This window comes from Piliocolobus tephrosceles, chromosome 2 (genome assembly GCF_002776525.5).
Source record: "Piliocolobus tephrosceles isolate RC106 chromosome 2, ASM277652v3, whole genome shotgun sequence".
Classification (NCBI taxonomy): domain Eukaryota; kingdom Metazoa; phylum Chordata; class Mammalia; order Primates; family Cercopithecidae; genus Piliocolobus; species Piliocolobus tephrosceles.
The window spans coordinates 91,604,707-91,623,263 of NC_045435.1; the positions used below are offsets into that span (position 1 = coordinate 91,604,707).

Consider the following 18,557-nt stretch of genomic DNA (forward strand, 5'->3'; position numbering starts at 1 on the left):
ATAACCCTAGAAAGTCTGAGTGGAAAATGTGTTTTTACAGGATGCTGTACCACCAATCGCAAATACACATCAATATACACCACTATCAACTCTCCTTTACAAATCTTTCACAATCGCATCAAGAAAATCTGAAAACTTTCTTCAAGATCCAGGAAGGACTTGATTTATATAGCAGATGGCATGTGGGCTTTGGAACGCAACAGACCTGTGCTGAAATTCCAGGCCCGTCACTAAATGTTCTCACAAAAGTTATCTTTATACTTCATTTTCCTCAATTATGAAATAAGTTTAGTAATACCTCCCTCCTAGGTTTATGAATATTAAATATTGCCCAGCTCATGGCGAGGGGCTTTGGGGTCAGTGCAAACATTGTTAGCTTTGTTTTATTTAATATCTCCTTTTTATCTGTGCAAAGCCAAAATCAAAGGAAAAAGTGTCACCTGGGGGTCTAAGGCATTAGGACCATACCAGAAGAGCAGTGTTTTCAGATGAGGCAAAGAAGTGCATGTTTGTGCGTGGAAGAGAAGATCGTTTTCCATGGGCCAGCTCCAACCAAGGCCTGAACCAGCCTTTCTCTCCCATATGACTAGTGGTTATGCAGCAAAGGTCATGGGTGGGAGAGACATGGGGGAGTTATGGAAACAGTAAGAATGTTATTTGCAATGGTTCAAGCAGGAGACTTGAGCCCCACAGCAATGGAATTGGAGGAGCGTGAACAGAGAGTTCCTTGGGAAGCAAAAATCACAGAGTCCTGGTAATTACTTGGATCTCAAGTGTCTCAAGACAGACAATGAGTCACCTACGATGCCCCACAGGTTTGGGGCTTGGGTAACTGGGTAGCTGAGGATCTTCACAGAGATGGTAAACTAAGGAACAGGGGCAGACTTGAGTGGAAGGACTCTGAGTTCCCTTTCGGACATGTTGACATAGGTGCCTAAGGGCTTCTAGGTAGTGATGTCTACCAGGCATCTGAATGTGTACACATTTGGGATTCAAGAGATAGCAATGGCCAATAGTCACTGCAGAAAATGAGATGGCCAGTGCAGGGGACGAGCCTTGCCTGGGCAGAGGAAACAGCCACCATTTCCACTCTACAAAATAGCTTTCTTATCTGGAAAGGATTCTACAAAACATTCCTGAGAACAGAGCATACAATCTTGAACTCAGGGGTCTTAGAGATTATCTAATCCAAACTTCATTTTGTGGATGAAGAAACTGGGGGCCAAGATGTCCCACAGGCCTTCTCCAGGGTCCCACAGCCAGTACTGCCAGGACCAGCCCCAGGTCACCCATGCGCCCCTTTCTCCACACGGAGGGTATCCATCTGTACTTCCTCCTTTCAGCTCTCCCTCCGCTTGGCTGGGATGGGCTAGGGTGAGGAAGGGTGAAGGAATGACCAGAAGGGAAAGGAGGAACAGGAACAGGCACGGCAGAGGTGGTGGGGCGAGGAGAAGAGAGCAAGACAGCCAGGTCTGTGCACACGGCTCCCACGCACTAGTGAAGACCAAGAGCTCACGGAAGGATGCTTCCCAGAAACCTCCTCCTGCTTGGCTGTCTTCACAGATGCCGAGGGCAGCACTGTTCTCCAAGAAAGGGCTTAGGCCCGTGCCCCTCCCACTTAGTGTTCTAGCATTCCCCTCACACAATTACCGTTAGCACAATTGATCAAAGTATCACAGGTCTAGGACAGATTTTTATAAACATAATTAAACAATACTCTTAATCAGATGAATAGAGTTCTTAAAAATTGGATCACATATCCAGCAGAATACAGCAGGATTCAGCATCAATAAGATTCCTATTTTTCACTTTTAGAGTTGTTAATGTTGAGAAACTTTGTTCAAATAAGTAAGTTGGTAAGACTGAGAGGACTTTTGTTATAGCAGTGTCACTTAGCACTTGAGCTTCCAAGGTAAAAGTCAAAAGCGTTCTGTCGGGAGGGAGAGCATTAGGCCAAATACCTAACGCATGTGGGGCTTAAAACCTAGATAACGGGTTTATAGGTGCAGCAAACCACTGCGGCACATGTATACCTATGTAACAGACCTACACATTCTGCATACGTAACCCGGAACTTAAAGTAAAATTAAATAAATTGTTAAAAAGAAAAAAGTGTTCGGTCATTGGAAACTACTTTATATGGTCTATCAGCTGAGAACTTGATTAAGCTCATCTTGGAGGTTAAAGGCAAAGGATTGGAAACCACTAAGTTTGTAAAAGGATTTTTCACACGGCCTTTTACTTAACACCTAAACCAATATTTCAAGTTGTCTTTTGCTTGGCATCCCCAAGATTTTTTACACACCAGGGCACACCCCATGGTAAGAGCAGGAAGGGTGAAGAGCTGGCCTTTCTTTTGTAAAAGGGAAAAGGGCAATTGCAAAAAAAGAGGTGGGAAAGAAAGCCTGCTCCCTAGGCCTGCGCCAAGGTAGCTCAATTCTAGTAAGGAGTAATTGAAAGGAAAAGAATAATAGAAACTGAGTCACGTACAACGATCATTTTTTGTATAACCCCTGGGAAATGCCTCAAGGCATTTGTGTACCTCTGAGGCAGGGCAGGGACTAGTGAGATGAGTGAGGCATTCACCTGGGGCACAAAATTTAGGGGGGTACCAACACTCAGTAAGCAAGAGAAATAATATTTGAATGCAAGTTTTTTTAATCAAAATTAATGTCCAAAAATGGTGAACAACACATCAAGTTTTTAAATAAAGACAAGATTGGAGGACAGGTATACTCGATTTGAAGTACACAGGTCTCAGCAGCCCAGATGTAAGCACATGGGCGGGAGAGGAAAGATGGGTGATGATACTCTTGCCCATACTGCCACCTGCTGCTGGAAGTGGAAAATGCCGACTGTCCTCCCAAAGAGCATCACAGCAGTCCACCAGGTTCCACACTCACATGCAGAGGCATGGGTGCCCTCTTGTGGGCAGCCATCCAGTTCCGGAACTTTAAAAAAAACCCTATTCAGCCGTGCCCGGTGGTGGCTCACGCCCGTAATCCCAGCACTTTGGGAGGCCGAGGCGGGCAGATCACAAGGTCAGGAGATCGAGTCCATCCTGGCTAACACGCTGAAACCCCATCTCTACTAAAAAGACAAAAAATTAGCTGGGTGTGGTGGTGGGCACCTGTAGTCCCAGCTGCTTGGCAGGCTGAGCCAGGAGAATGGCGTGAACCCGGGAGGCGGAGCTTGCAGTGAGCCGAGATCGCGCCACTGCACTCCAGTCTGGACAAGAGAGGGAGACTCCGTCTCAAAAAACAAAAAAAATGAAAAAGAACAACAACAACAAAAACCCTATTCACCTATATCCCACTAGAAAGCTGAGTGGGGGATGAAAAGAATCTGAGACTCAGAGTTACAAGATGTAGATTTTAGTCTAAGCGTTGCCTCTCACTTGCTGAGGGGTCTGGAGCACATACCACATCATTCTTCTGGACTTATGCCAAAGGATCTCATCACCTCCAACAACTGTTGAATTTCAAGAGGTGCTTTCTGTGACAATGAGGAAGAGGCTGCCTGGCATGAAGTACGTACATAGTTCTCTGTAAGCTGCCTCCCCCAACCACCCCATCCCAATCGATCAAATCAAACTGTCATCCACTTATTATTACTGAAGACAAGACACACTAGAAGACAACCAGAGAGAAAAAGGTACTGCAGAAGCCCAGACAGTGGAGCACTGGCCATGGCTGAAGGATAAGGAAGACTCCCCGGGGTGGGGGGGTCACTAGAGCTGGGCCCATGATGGGTGGGTGGGCTAGGTCAGGCCAAGAGCTGGCCAACAGCCTCTGACGACCACTGGGCCACTTCTCTGATGTTTTATGTCAGGTATGTTCGGCCACATGAAGCATGCATTGCAGGGGTCGTGGGAAGGCCAAGGTCTGGAAACAGCCCTGGGTTAAATCCTGGCCCTGCTACTTACTAGCTTCAGGACCCGTGAAAGTCACCAAACCTCCCGGGCGACTCACTTTGCTTATTTTAAATGGTGATAACAACACAGCTTGTCCTGAGTGGATCAGGTGAAATAAAACAACGTATTTAAAGTGCTTGCACCTGGACACCTGAGCAGCTTTCCGTGAAGAGTGGGAAGGAAAAGGTCGCATGGGTGGGACAGTGCTGGCCGTGGTATTTGGCTCCCGGGATGTGCTGAGGAAGAAGGGGAACGCCCATCTTCCCTGTGGGCAGGCCCTGCTCCCCACTCCCCGCGGACCCCATAGCAAGACTCAGCATGTCAGTGCCTCCCAGAAATAGATCTACAGCAGGAGGGGTCAGCGGTGGGGGCGTCCCCCTAGAAATGGGGCAGGCGGTGGGGGTGATGCTGGATTCCAGCAGAGGGAAATGATTCTACAAAAAGAAGCCTGCAGCTTTGAATAGGGCCGTAACGTAAATAAAATATCGTGTCAGTGTTCGTTTCCTGGCTTTGGTAACCGTGCTGTGCTTAGCAGCAGACCGGGGCGTTTTCATCTCCCTATTCTTTCCCGCCTTCCTCTCCTCAGTCCTCCGCTCATTCCCACCCTCCTGTGGCATGAAGTGCGTGTGTCGCCCTCCTTCACCGCCTCCCTTCTCGCCTCCTTCACCACGGAGGGAATTTTCGGGCCGGCTCCTGGGGCCTCCTCCCCGCTCCACGGACCCAGCACAGACTGCAGCGCTTCTCCTCTCCGCGAAGCTGCACCAACTTTATTTGCAAAAAGAGGCTCCAAGCGAACGGAGGGGATGGGGGCTGCAAGGTCTCCACCCTCCTCCCGGCCTCCCGCGGCCCCCGCCCTCCTCCAGACCCTCCAAGGGTTACACGATCCCGAACTGGCAAATGTAGGGCAGTGGATCGCGGCAGCGCTTGTCGAACCACTTGCCGTTGGCCGCGCCTGACAGGACCGCGCAGTTCTCCGTCTTGCCACCGTCAGGCTGCGCGGTGATCTCGGTCTCCCAGTTCTTGTAGGCGATGCGGGCGCCTGTCATGTCCACCCAGATGCCCTCGGTGGCCATGTCGTTGAGGCCCAGCCAGATCTCGGCCTCGTTGCCCACGCTCTGGCGCAGGTACTCGTACAGGGCGTCATTCTCCGAGCCAGTCTGCGGAGTGCCCAGGGTGCCCCCGCGCGAGATGCAGTCCTCGCTGGCCTCGTGGAAGGTCTTCGCCTGGGTGAAGGCCAGAAAGCATTTCATGTGCACCTTGGTCCCCTTCAGGCAGACTGGGAGGGGGGAGAAACGGCTGTCACCAAAGGTCCCCCTGTTCCCCAGGCAAAGAGCCAACCGTCCAGACCAGGCCCACTATCCTCCATCCCATCCCGTTTATCCCATCAGTCCTGACAGCCCCTAGGCCCAGGCAAAAGGGGTCCTGATGGTGCCTGCACTTTGAGGACCTGGCTGTGGTGGCCACTGCGGTACAGATCCGGATCCCTACTCAGGAGGTCTTGGTGCTCCCCTGGCGGCTGGGAGCAAAGGCAGCCCTTGTGCTACAGAAACATCCAGCCCTAGCTCACACCCCTTCCCAGGCCTCCACTCAGTCATCTCTGGCCTTTACCCACCCCATCTCCTGGGGTCACAGAGGCTGGCCTTGTGCCTGCACTGCTGCTCAGCTCTCCCTCTGCCCACTTCCTCTTCCCCCCACCCCCCTACATGTGTGGCTCCCAGGGCTTGCCCTAACAAATTCACTCTGTCTCAGATTAAGCTTCCCAGGGAGCCCAGCCGCAGCCACCTGCTCTGGTTCTCCTTTCTCCATGCCCCTCCCTAAGATCAAGCAGCATGCAGGGCCAGGGCACCTGCCCACCTATAGCCCAGACCACACTTCAGGTACCCAGGGCCCCAAATCCCTATCCAAACAGCCCAAGCAAGCTTCCAGGGCTTGCCAAGTGCCTTTTGCAGGGTCAGTTCTCCCGAGGGCTGGTAGGGTGGGGCTGGGGGGATAGAGCTGAGACTGCAAGAGATAAGAAAGGAAGGGCTGGGCACAGGCTGCGGTCAGGGGCCAGTGATCAGGCAAGGGACTCTGAGGTGTCCACAAATTCTCAGTTTGAGCCTGGCCCCAAAGGTTGTGAGGAAGGCACCTATTTGGTCAAGTTAGGGGGATAGAATCTGTTTTTGTTTTGCAGTTTGCATTGTCAGCTTGATTTCTAGCTGTAGTATCTAGACATACTCTGATTTCTCTTGAGGTTGTATAAATCGTTCACCTTTTACCAAAGATTTCTGTGGAGAGGAATACCTTGACAGACAAGTGTATGTCTGCATTTGTCCTCTTCTTGGTGACCCCACCACTTTTGGGGAGGTCTGCACTCCCCTCTACCCATTCCCATTCACTCAGTTACTTCCATTTCACTCAACAAATATCGATGGAACAGCATCCCAGTGTCCCCATGGGCATCTGACACCACACCTGACTTTAAACATGGCGCCTGAAGCATTACAGAGGTGTCTACCCACAGACTCTGCCCCAAGTCAGCTGTCCTACCTCGTGCTGTCCTGCAGCTTAGCCAAGTGGCCTTCATTGCCTTTCCTTCCTGCTAGGGACACAGATACGCTACCTAGACCTTTGTTGGGGATGAAGGACTCACTGCCCTGGCTGCCGGGAGTGCTGCAGGAAGACTCCGCAGCTCTCAGCCTCCTCCAGGGACTGCCTCAGCAGAAGACAGCCACCTCTTCCAAAGCCGTGCCCCTCCCTAGAGCAGCCAACACCCAAGACTGACCCATAAGCCCCCTTGCCCCAACTCAGGACAGTGCTACAGGGTCATCTTGTCATCAGGGCTCCCTGTAGTCAGCTGGGGCTTTCATGGCACCACAGTGCAGCTTGACTTCTCCCTCTGCCCACTCCTGCTTCCTTCCATCCCTTCCCTAGCAGGGACTGATCCTGAGGGTGTCCCCTGATAAGCCTCCTGTGGGTTAAACTCCATCTCAGAGTTGCTTCCCAGGACCCTCGCCTGAACCTCCCTCCAACACATAGGTAGTCCTCAGTCAATGCTACTTCTCATGATATTATCATTGCTGCTAACATTTTGTTGTTCTGGTTTGGCTATTCATGATCCGGTCGATTTATACTAGTCCTGCACACCTCTGCTCCTGCCCTGCCATCTGCTTGGAATCAACCCTCTTTATCTTCTCTAATTTCTACACATCTTTCAATGGCTCAAGTGATTCCATGAATATATTGAGGTTCCCAGGGAGCAGGGCCCTGGCTGGTTCACCTCTGCCTCCTTGTGCCTGGCAGAGATGCTCCTGGTGGGAACCTCCCATGTGTGTGCTGGTTGGAGGAGGGAAAGTTTGCCCCCTGATTCCTTCAACTCTTTGGTTAGGTCAACAGAGCTCTGGAATGCTTTGGGTGGGTTTATTGACAAGGTGATCTTTGAGTTGTGAGGACAATGAACAGGAGAAGGTTTCAAGGAGGCCAGGAGCTTCCTAGAAATCAGCAGACACAGGGGAGGTGCTTTGGGCCTCCATATGTCATGAACTTTTTGCAGGGAGGTCCCCACTTCATCACCTCACCCCAGGTGGCAATAGATGCCTGAGTTACATTGAGTTTGCACAGCACAGAGCTTAGACATGAGAGAGACCTTAGAGTTTACCCTGCCTACCTTACAGATGAGGAGACTGAGGCTCAGAGTGGCACAGGGCTCATTCTAAACCTTCCCTCTATGCCAGGCACTGTTGCCTCCAAATCCCTTCTCTCTTGTCCACCTCCACTATAGAGGCTGGAAAAAGCTACATTCTTGCATTCTCAGATGCTCTTAAAGCTGCAGGTGGCCATGTGATAGAGTTCTGGTCAATGAGATGGAAGTGGAAGACTTCTACTTTCCCGATAAATGAGACAGATGTGGTTGGGTTACTCTTCCTCCTTCTTGCCTTGAATGCACTCATGATGCCTGGAGTTGGGGCAGCCATCTTGAGACCATGAGGTGAAACTTCTGAACAAAAACTTGTAACTACCTACTTGCAAACTTACTTTTTATTTAAGCCACTGATAGGTTTTCTATTACATGAAATCAAAAACATCTCTGGAGATGCTCCCTTTCTCAAGCACTCTCCTCCTACCTGCCATGCCAAGCAAGCTGTCCAAAGTCCCGTGTTTGTCCTTCCTTCAACAGAGATTGACTGGGTGTTTCTATGTGGCAGGCACTATGCTGGGCAGGGTAGTGGGAGAGACAAGGGCAATGAAAAGCAAACATGGCCCCTGTGTTCTCAGGGCTTAATATAGTCTAGTGGAGGCAGCAGACACAAATCAGCAAATGAGTATATCATTACAGACTGCCGTCAATGTGATAAAAGAAAGGACACTGTTCTGGGAGACCTTATAACTGAGAAGCCTGACTCAGATGAGGGCTTAGTGACTCCTGAGAAGGTAATGCTGGAGGCATTTATTAGGTGGATCTTGGGGGAGCAATTCAGGTTACCCAAACAGCACGTGCAAAGGCCCTGTGGTGGGAGTGCAGAAGGATGGCAGTGTGAATGCTGAAGGAAAGCATGTGAGTGGGAGGGAGTGTATAAAACTGCCCAGTGAGAAGGCTTTTGGGGGCTTCTGAGGAGGCAGGAGGGGTAGTGAGGGCCTTGCAGATATATGGGCCTTGGTCACAAAAGCAACAGGTGAGAGAGTGGCTGTGGACACAAGGTGGTTTATAGATTTGCTGAGGAGTCAAGGTGATTCCCAACTGATAACCTGAGCGGCAGCGTAGCAGAACTAAGTGAGGCTCTGGTCCTTTCGGCTGTCACAAGGTCTTCACTTCTCGGTGGAAAATGAGGGTGAGGAGGTAGTAACAGGAACACTGCATGGGTTTGCTATGAATGAGTTAACGTGCATCAAGTACTCAAACAGTGCCAGAATGTAGTGGGCTCACATGTACATAGTCATCAGTATTGTGAGTCTGTGTTCTCCATGGAATGGAAGGTGAGGTCACATAAATGTAGGTAAATCTGAAGTATGTGGAAAATGCAGACGATTTGACAGGAACATGGGGAGTGAGAAACAATAGGCTGCCAGGTAGGCTGGCCAGAGGGCATGACCTTACCATGCACCTGGGCCGTGTTCTTGGTGATTCTGTGCATCCTCCCTCAGCTGGCTGGTGCAGAGCCAGGAACACCAAGGCCCAGCTTAGCACTGGGCAGGCTGCCACCACTCAAGTCTTGCTCTGCCACAAGTCAACTAACCAGCCAGGTGAGTATGAGCCGGGTTCAGGACCTGTCTATGCCTCAGTTGTTCCACCTTTAAAATGCAGCTGACAAATCCCACCTCAGCATAGTTAGGATTAAGAGAGACGGCATTAGCAAAGCTGCTGACACACAGGATTGTGGCGCACCCTGGGGCTGTGGAGACCAGCTGAGTGAGGGGCTCCTGGGAGCTTTGTTAGGGTGGGCCACTACCTCTGCCCCATCGAGCACTCCAGGGTCACTTCTGGTGGGCAGTAGTGGATTCTTGTTGGAGAACTTTTTGTCCTCTTGGGACAGCCCCACTTCCACACCACCCAGCTGTGGCTGGAGATTTGGCCATGCACATCCGGGTGGGTTCTGCAGACACGTGGCAGGGGATCTCCCCAAGAGAAAGAGGTGGGGCTCCCTGAACCTGGTGCCCTCACCCATAGGCCTGGACTAATGGAGCCAGGACCCTGATCCTGACCAGAGGTGAGAAGCACATTGCTGGCTGTTGGCCTGAGCCCTTTTCTCAGGCACTCCTGCCCCGAGAGGCCACTGCCTGCACTCACCCGTCTGCAAGGCCTGCTGCTCCTTCAGCAGGGCCACCTCCTGGGCCAGGGTGTCCAGACGGTTCTTGAGCTCCTCAAACATCTTTGTGCTCACAACATCTAGGATGAAGCAGGAGGAAATATGTGAGGGTGGGGCAGGGACTGAGCAGGAAGGATCCTACCTTAGCTGCAGAGGGATGAGAGGAAAAGACTCCCCTCAACCTTGATATCTTGGGAAACTTTCTCTCTCTCTCTACCCCTGCTGGTGGTAGTCTAACCACTTGTGACTTCTGCCAGGGGGGCCCATCCTTCACTTGCTCCTGTGCTGCATTTGTCTGGGATTGTTGCTGGGGATCTGATGGGACTGGGGTTAGCAGAGGCTGGGGTGAGGGTGTAGGCACATGCTTCAGTGATGCCCTAGCACCCAGCTATCTTCTCAGCTCCAGGGAAGAACACAGCACAGGAAGCAGAGCAGGAGCCCTCGAGAGGCCCCAAGGCTGGAGGAATGCGACACAGACCAGCGGGCAGGCACTCCAGCCCGGGGCACACATATGCAGGGCTTGGAGGCCCCATAGACACGGGTGGCCTGGGCAAGCTGCTCTCTGGATTTGGTTTCCTCATGTGCGAAGTGGATGATGACAGCCCCACCTCCTAGGACTCTGGAGAAGACCAAGAGAAATGAGGCGCAGAGCTGCCCACCTCAGTGCTTGGCTGAGTATGTGCCCTCAACAGCTACTAATAAGGTGAGGACAGAGGAACCCAGGATTTCCACTCTTACAGAGGCCAGGTTCCAGGCTAAGCTGTTCTACATGTCACCCCAGTGATGCTCACAATCAACCCTATGACACAGGTAACATGTCATTCTATACCACCGCCATTTCACCACGAGGAAACTCAGGCCGCCCTGAACCAACTGGCCAAGGATGGCAGAGCCAACAGCTGGCAGGGCTGGCCTGGAACCCAGGCGCACATGGCTCCGAAGCCATGCTCTTCCCCACCTTCCCCATGGCACACAAACGGATTCCTAACAGGAGCTGTCCTGCTGGCAGCCAGTCATGTAAGAGTCAGCAGGGGCAGGCGGGGAAGCATATTTCTATGTGTGTGTAAGTTTAGAGCTCCTGGGGCGGACCCTGGTCTTTCTGAAACACCAGGGCTTCAGGACAGGCTGCACTCAGCTTGGGGAAGTGGGTGGGTAAACACTTTAATGGTCCATTTGGCTGTGTCTGCATACATTCCACACTCATGAAGACTGAGATCAGAGCCTTCATCCACCCGTAAGATGCCTTTGCAGAAGAATCACAGGCAAGACACATGCTTGTGTATACAGAAATTAGTGATGTAACTTGCCAAACAGGAGGAAAAACGCCCTGTTGAGCAAGGCAGAAAAGGGAGAGTTTGGGGCTGGCCAACTAGCCTGAGGTCATGTGTGCCTCACACAGGGACTGCCTCAGCCAGTTACAGCAGCACTGTACCCCGTAATGTGATATACCAGCACAGGGTGCCATGTGAAGCTGTGCAAGTGGGCACTGAAGAAGGGCATTTCACTGAGGGACAGACACATGAAAGCCCATTTGTCTCCTAAGCCTTGCCCTGGCTAGACCGGGTCAGATCAGAAAAAGGGATGCCTTTCTATAACTTGTCAGTTTAGAGGAGGTACCTTTTGTAATTTGCACCAAGGTACCCATACGTGCAAAGTTTCCTCCAGGGACTGTCCAAGGAACAGGAAGCTACTCTCATGAGGCTCCACCTGAGGAAGCTGTGGGAGTAGGTGTCTCTACAGCCCCGGGCAGAGTCAGGAGGCCTTTGTGCTGGCCCACTCTCTGAGCCTAAGGTTCCCTCTGCGTGGTGTTGGAATGGATGCCCTCCAGGTTCCCCCATTCCCTGTTCTAAAGGCCTGTGACTCCTATGAGGCCCTCCTTCCCTCCAGAGCTTCCTTGTCAGGTGTGACCATGTGGCCCCGCGGACAGATGAGCTCCCAGAAGTACTCTAGGCTCCCCGCTTCTCACCCACCCTGAGGGCCAGGACAAGGACTTAGCGTATGCTGGAATTCCCTTCCTTTGCCAGTCCTGCCACTTGCTCTCTCCCTCTTGGCCCTGGCACCAACTGGTCTCCTCTGGCACGACCGTCCCTTCTTTGGACTTTCTCCCCTACTTTTGGGCACCAGCGCTGCAACTAGATTGCTCCTGGGATTCTCATTCCTGGCTGCTCCTAGGAATCCCTGAAGACCTGTGGAAAAGGCAGATGCTAAATTCACCAAGACCCCTACACCGGCATTTCCAGGGGTGGGGCCCAAGCACCTGAATTCTTAATTTTTATTTTATTTATTGATTTATTTTTGAGATGGAGCCTCTCTTACTCTGTCACCCAGGCTGGAGTGCAGTGGTGCAATCTCGGCCCACTGCAACCTCGGCTTCCCAGGTTCAAGCAATTCTCCTGCCTCAGCCTCCTGAGTAGCTGGGACCACACGTGCGTGCCACCGCACTCAGCTAATTTTTGTATTTTTAGTAGAGACAGGGTTTCACCATGTTGGCCAGCCTCGTCTTGAACTCCTGGCCTCGAGTGATCCTCCTGCCTTGGCCTCCTAAAGTGCTGGGATAACAGGCTTGAGCCACCTCGCCTGGCCAAGGCACCTGGATTCTAATGTATCCCCCAGATGATGTTGATGCCTGAGTGAGAACCACCATGGTTCATGTCTTAAGAGCAGGGACCGTGTTTCTCTGCTATGTGCCCAGCATATAGACTGGTCCCTACGTGGAGAAAGAGCTCCATAAGTGCCTGCCATGTAGGTGGGTGGGAGACTGCCATGAGTTTCAGCGAGAGGCAGGGCCTGGGTGGCCTGGGTTCTGTTGGCCTATAGCCTGGAACTCCAGGGGCCCCTTCTATGGAGACTGCATAGGGCCAGGGTTCAAGTGTGACAGCTGGAGAGAACCAAGGCATCACGTGCTCTGACCCTCTTTTTTTTAAAAAAAAAACATGAGTGAATACAAGATTTACATAATTATATTAATACTGAATCTTTAGTAAACTTGAGAAACTGGCAGTGGTTTTCCACATTCAAAAATTCTATGAGTTGCCTTTGGAATTGCTTCTTTTACAAAGGCTGTCCCTTCGTGGCGATTTTGGCTGATGCTCATAGACATAACCAAGCAGGGTACTGTCTTCTCTTTTTAAATGAATATTTTGTGGAAGGTGATACACACACATAATTTTTTAAAATCCAAACGGTTCAAAAAGCTGGTTTCTTTCCCAGTTGAGACTGCCCCCAGCCCCTAGTTTTTCTTCCCAGAGGTAATGACTGTTACTCACTCTTGTGGATCCTTCCAGAACGAACTTATGCATATACAAGTAAAAATGTATTCTCATATAAATCCCTTTTTCAAAGCAAATGTCAGCATCATATCCATTCTCTTTTGAACGTTTCTTTGTTCACTTTGTAAACTGAATCTCAAAGGTGATTTTTTATCAGCAGCCAGATTTGCCCCATTCTTTGTCACAGTGTTGTGGGGCCCCATGGCCCCGATATCCCTTTGTGCACTGCACTAGTTCCTGGCCAGTGGGCAACTATCCATTTATGAAGAGCCCTGGGAGGGCCTGAGGGAGGCTCCCATAGCCCCTTGTTTCCTTTTCTGTGCCCTTGGTCCTAGCTGCTTGTTTCTCTGCCTCAGTCCCCACCCTCATCCCCTTGGACTCTCTTCTAGCCTCTGCTCCCCATGGGGGTGACAGCTCGGTCCATTGCCATGGCATTCCGCCGATGTTGTCTCAACACAGCCTGGGGTGACCTCACTGCAGGCGGGGCTGCAAGGGCAGGTCTTGCTGTAGCCAAAGCAACCGAGGGACACCCCAGTCCCCAGAGGCTACAGAGGAGAGCAAAGCTGCTTCTGGTGGACTAGTCTGAGTTACATTTTTATTTCCTGAAGGCTGTGATACGCTACTAAAATGATAATTCATTTCTTCCTTTTCTTTTCCCTGTGCATCAAGCAACAAGTGAGGTGCCTTTATATATTTTGTATCATCAAATCTTCATGAGAAGTCTTTGAACAAATACCACTGTCCCCATTTTACAGTTGAGAAAACAGTTTGGAAGACTCCAAAGCCCAGCCTGTGCAGCTCTCCCTGGTGAGGGCTGAGCACCACCAGACTCCCAGGCCAAAGGTTTGGTTTCTTTAAAATGTTGGGGATGAGGGGAGAAGAGCAGAGCAAAGATCAGTTTGGATGATCTGGAAGGTTCTTCCCAACTCTAAGGGTCAGGGATTCTTATGATTCTGACAACCAACTCTGTTATGAGAGAACTCCCCCAAGCCCCAAAGCCCACTTTACTCAAGTTCCCTAGATGACTCACAAAGGAGGAAAATGAAGGAAAGGAGCACGAGGACACACTAAGGAGAGGGGGACCTGCTCCCTGGAAGATGGCATAGGGCCCTGTTCCCCTCCTTACCTTTCTTGGCATTTACAACCTTCTTGGGCTTCTGGGTTGGTGGCTCGGTGGAGACTTGGGTCAGGAGGGAGAAGAGGCAGAGGAGGAGGTAGGCCCCCCAGAGCTCCATGCTGCTGTGCCGGCGGGGGCTGCTGCTGCCTGCAGTGGGTCTGGGTCCGAACGCAGTGACAGCCACGGCCCAGGCTGCACGTCTTAAGGCAGCAGCCAAAGGACCTCTGTCCAGGAAACCCTCCCCAACTTGGCTGCAGGCGTGCCAAAAAAATAAAACAAACACAAAAGCCTGCAGAAGGACGAAGGCCTGAGAGCACAGAGCCTCACTGCCCAGGGAACACCCACGCAGCATCCTGGCCCTGCCTTCTAGAAAGGGGCCCTTATTTCCTAGGATTCTGAGAAACACACGGTGGTTGTCATCACATCTGTGGAGCAGCTCCCTTGGGTAGGGGCTGAGGCTGGCTGTTCACTGACATTAACTCACAGAAGCTTCACACCCAAACCATAAGGGAAGCACTGTCCTTTCCCCATTTTACCATTGAGGAAATTGAGGCTCAGTGATGTTAGGGAATTTGCCCAGGCTACCCAGCTCTCAAGAGGCAGCAGTGCCCCCTTATGGAGCGATCAGGGACTGGCTGTCTGATTGGTTTAGAATATTTGTTATGATTATTTTGTGATTCTGTCTCCATGTATTTGATGCATTTTTTGGTTAAAAAATCCAAGGGATTCCTTCCCTTCTTGTCTTCCCTTTCTCCTGAGTCCTGTCCTAAAGCCACAAAGTGGGGCATAGCAAAGGTGGGGGAAGGAGAAGCTATGGTGCCCCAGAGTTACCAGAGAGGATATGGGCAGAATGTGCCCTCAAGGGGTGAACTGGTGGGGGCTGTGGGAGCCCAGCAGGGTGGGGGGAGCATCCCGGGAAAAGCAAAGGCCCTGCCTGGAGTGCCGGAGTCCAAGTGAGGCAAGGAGGGGATCCATGTGGAAGAGAGACTGCTAGCAGAGACAGGAGACTGGTTACACACAGGGATACTGATCAAATAAATCTACTGAAGACAGTGGGAGTTAGGTTTCCTATCGTCAGAGAAGGGAGTCATGTATATGGAGAGAAAATTAGAATGCATCCTGTGGTGTAGGATTAAAATCGGAATGATCAGTGTACCCTTGTGGCCTTGAATACAGAAAGATAAATCAGTAAATATAAATGGAAATGTGTGTGTGTCTAGTCCCCACGGTCATTGGGGGGCGTGGAGCACTCCTAGCACCTGAATGCTGGCTTCTGAATACGACTTTCCACTATAGGAACCAGAGCACCTTGGAGAAACGGTTGATTCTAGCACTGGGAAGTAGGAATGGGGTGCAGAAAATGAGCCCGGAACTTGTTGTTTTGCCAGAAAACAAGGAAGTGCTTAATGAATAATGGTAACACATCATTAGGACACAGAGCCAGCTTGAAAAAGGCTTCAGTGGTCAGAATCAGGGACAATTTGAGCACCAACATAGTGACAGCAACAGATGGGAAACCACCAGTGCACACAGACATAAGTAAGTAAGAGAATGCATTGAAAGTCTGATGTTCTTCAATGGGATGTTTACATAGTCTCAAAGTATCTGACCACAAAATACTTATCCATTCCAGAGAGAAAAAGAGCAACTTCATGGTGGAGAAGGCTGGCAGACATCACCTCATCCACGACCAAAGTAAACATCAACGACGGAGCCAATAAAAAGTTTGCAGCACGTGAGGGGCTGCAGTGAGCATGTGGCATCACTCCATAGGACTCTAGTCAGAGAGACATCAGACAACCCCAAACAGAGACGCGTTCTGCAAAACGACTGCCAGTAATTTCCAAAGCTCCTGGCTGAGGAAGTGTTTCAGGCTGAAGGAGACTGAAGGCACAGAACAACTAAATGCAATATATGTGATTCTGGACTGGACCCTCCATTCTCAAGGATGCAACTGGGACAACCAGAGAAATCTGATGGCATCTGAGGAGCACACAGCAGTGATGTGTTGTCACATGCTGCATCATGACAGTTCAGTCGACAACAGGCCACATACACGATATGGTTCCATAAGATTATAATGGGGCAGAAAAATTCCTAACACCTAGTAATGTTATAAGGGGTTGTAAAGTCCTAGTGCAACTCATTACTCCCAAGTTTGTGGTGATGCTGGCATAAACAAACTTACTGTGCTGCCAGTCATATCAAAGTAGAGCATATACACAGTCAAACAATATCATTCTGCCCCACATGATTGTGCTTTGAAATGTGAGGACATGAGATTTGGGAGGGGCCAGGGGCAGAATGATATGGCTTGACTGTGTCCCCACCCAAAATCTCACCTTGAATTGTAATCCTCATAATCCCTATGTGTCAAGGGAGAGACCAGGTGGAGGTCATTGAACCATGGGGGCAAGTTTCCCCCATCCTGTTCTCGTGATAGTGAGTCTCACAAGATGATCTGATGGTTTTATAAGCACCTGGCGTTTCCCCTGCTTGTACTCACTCTGTCCTGCTGCCACGTGAAGAAGGTGTCTGCTTCTCCTTTGCCTTCCACCATGATTATAAGTTTCCTGAGGCCTTCCCAGCCATGCAGAACTGTGAGTCAATTACACCTCTTTCCTTTCTAAATCACCCCTTCTTGGGCAGTTCTTTATAGCAGTGTGAGAACAAACTAATACAATGATAATAAATCACCATGTCACTGGTTTATGTATTTATTGTGTTATACTTTTAATCATTATTTTAGAGTGTACTCCTTCTACTTATTAAAAAAGAAAAAAAAAGTTAACTGTGAAACAGCTTCAGGTGGGTCCCTCAGGAGGTTTTTCCAGAAGAAGGCACTGTTATCGTAGGATATGATAGCTCCATGTTTGTGACTGCTCCTGAAGACCTCCCACTGAGACAAGAGGTGGAGGTGGAAGACAGTGACACTGATAATCCTGACCCCGTGTAGGCATGGACTAATGTGCGTTTGTGTCTTAGTGTTTAACAAAAAGTTTAAAAAGTAAAAAATAATAACTAGAAAAAGCCTACAGAATAAGGATAGAGAGAAAATATTTTTGTACAACTGTACAATGTATTTGTGTTTTAAGCTAAATGTTATAAAAGTCAAAAAGTTAAATGAGTTCAAAAGTTTACAAAGTAAAAAAAGTTATGATAAGCTCAAGTTAATTTATTATTAAAAAAGAAAACCATTTTTTTAAAAAATGCAGCTTATGTGTACAGTGTTTTATAGAGTTTAGAGCAGTGTACAGTAATGTCCACGTTCACTCTCCACTCACTGACTCACTCAGAGCAACTTCCAGTCCTGCAAGCTCCATTCATGGTAAGTGCCCTATACCAGTGTACCATTTTTTTAATCTTTTATACTAGGGATCCCCAACCTCCAGGCTATGGACTAGTACTGGTCCGCAGTACTGGTCCGTGGCCTGTTAGCAACTAGGCCCATCAGCAGGAGGTGAGTGGCAGGTGGGTGAACATTACCACCTGAACTCCGTCTCCTGTCAGGTCAGCAGCAGCATTACATTCTCATGGGAGCACAAGCCCTGTTGTGAACTGAGCGTGAGAAGGTCTAGGTTGCACACTCCTTATGAGAATCTAATGCCCAATGATCTGAGGTCGAACAGTTTCATCATGAAACCATCACCCCAGCCCTGCATCCGTTGGAAAATTGTCTTCCATGAAACCAGTCCCTGGTGCCAAAAAGGTTGGGGACTATTATTTTATACCATACATATCCTAATGCCATCTAGGTTTGTGTAAGTACACTCTGTCATGGTAGCACAATGATGAAGTCGCCTGACGATGCATTTCTCAGAATGTATTCTCATTGTTAAGCAACGCATGACGGTATCCCTGTTACAGTCCCTACTTGATGGTGTGCTGTGATTACATAGGGGAGTGTCCTTGTCTGTAGGAAACACACATACTGAAGTATTAGCGATGTGGTACTGTGTTGACAACTTACATAGTTCAGGGGGAGAATGTTCTTTGTAGTGTCGTTGCAAATTTTCTGTGAGTTTGAGATTCTTCCAAAAGAAAATACAATACTATGTACTTTAGGCTTTTCCCTGCCTTCCAGGGACCCCACCTTCCCCTATCTGACTTAGGGAGGGATCTGTTATGTATGCCAGGGAAGCAGGAGGCCAGCTGGGCTGGCCCAGTGCACAGTGGTCCTGCCAAGGGTGGGGGCCCTGGGCAGGGAGCAGAGCATTTGCAGGCCCCTCAGTGACACTGGGCTCCACCTCTCACATTCTCAGAGTGGGAAGAGTTTTATATTCACAGCTGGACCCTCGGGAGACAATTTGGAGCCTGATGATTACATAACCTAAAAGGGGCCCTGTTCCAGGAACTCTGGGTGGGTAGCAGATGGTAAAGGAAAATTATTATTTTTGTTAACTGCTTTGCTTTCTTGGTTTTCTCACCTTGGCCCAACTCTATCTTGGCCCTTCAGTGGCAGGAAAATGAACGAA

At 49.9% G+C, this 18,557-nt stretch overlaps 1 protein-coding gene and 1 pseudogene across 1 annotated transcript; one reads left to right on the top strand and one right to left on the bottom strand.

Moving 5' to 3' along the window:
• Positions 1-4,655: 4,655 nt before the first annotated feature.
• Positions 4,656-14,374, bottom strand: CLEC3B (C-type lectin domain family 3 member B). Its single transcript, XM_023231705.2, has 3 exons — positions 14,092-14,374; positions 9,678-9,776; positions 4,656-5,189 (listed from the first exon to the last, which is right to left on the bottom strand). Exons 1-3 carry the CDS (start codon positions 14,198-14,200, stop codon positions 4,789-4,791), a joined length of 609 nt encoding a protein of 202 aa, XP_023087473.1. The 5' UTR covers positions 14,201-14,374; the 3' UTR covers positions 4,656-4,788.
• LOC111555613 lies at positions 6,127-6,259 on the top strand (annotated as a pseudogene).
• Positions 14,375-18,557: the final 4,183 nt, after the last annotated feature.

What these genes read in the sequence shown, in the direction of transcription:
- CLEC3B (XM_023231705.2), bottom strand. Translation starts at nt 14,200, where the DNA reads ATGGAGCTCTGGGGGGCCTACCTCCTCCTCTGCCTCTTCTCCCTCCTG. An exon ending in GGTTGTAAATGCCAAGAAAG is followed by an intron (nt 9,777 to 14,091) that starts GTAAGGAGGGGA and finishes GCTTCATCCTAG; the next exon opens with ATGTTGTGAGCACAAAGATG. An exon ending in GCAGCAGGCCTTGCAGACGG is followed by an intron (nt 5,190 to 9,677) that starts GTGAGTGCAGGC and finishes CCCCCCTCCCAG; the next exon opens with TCTGCCTGAAGGGGACCAAG.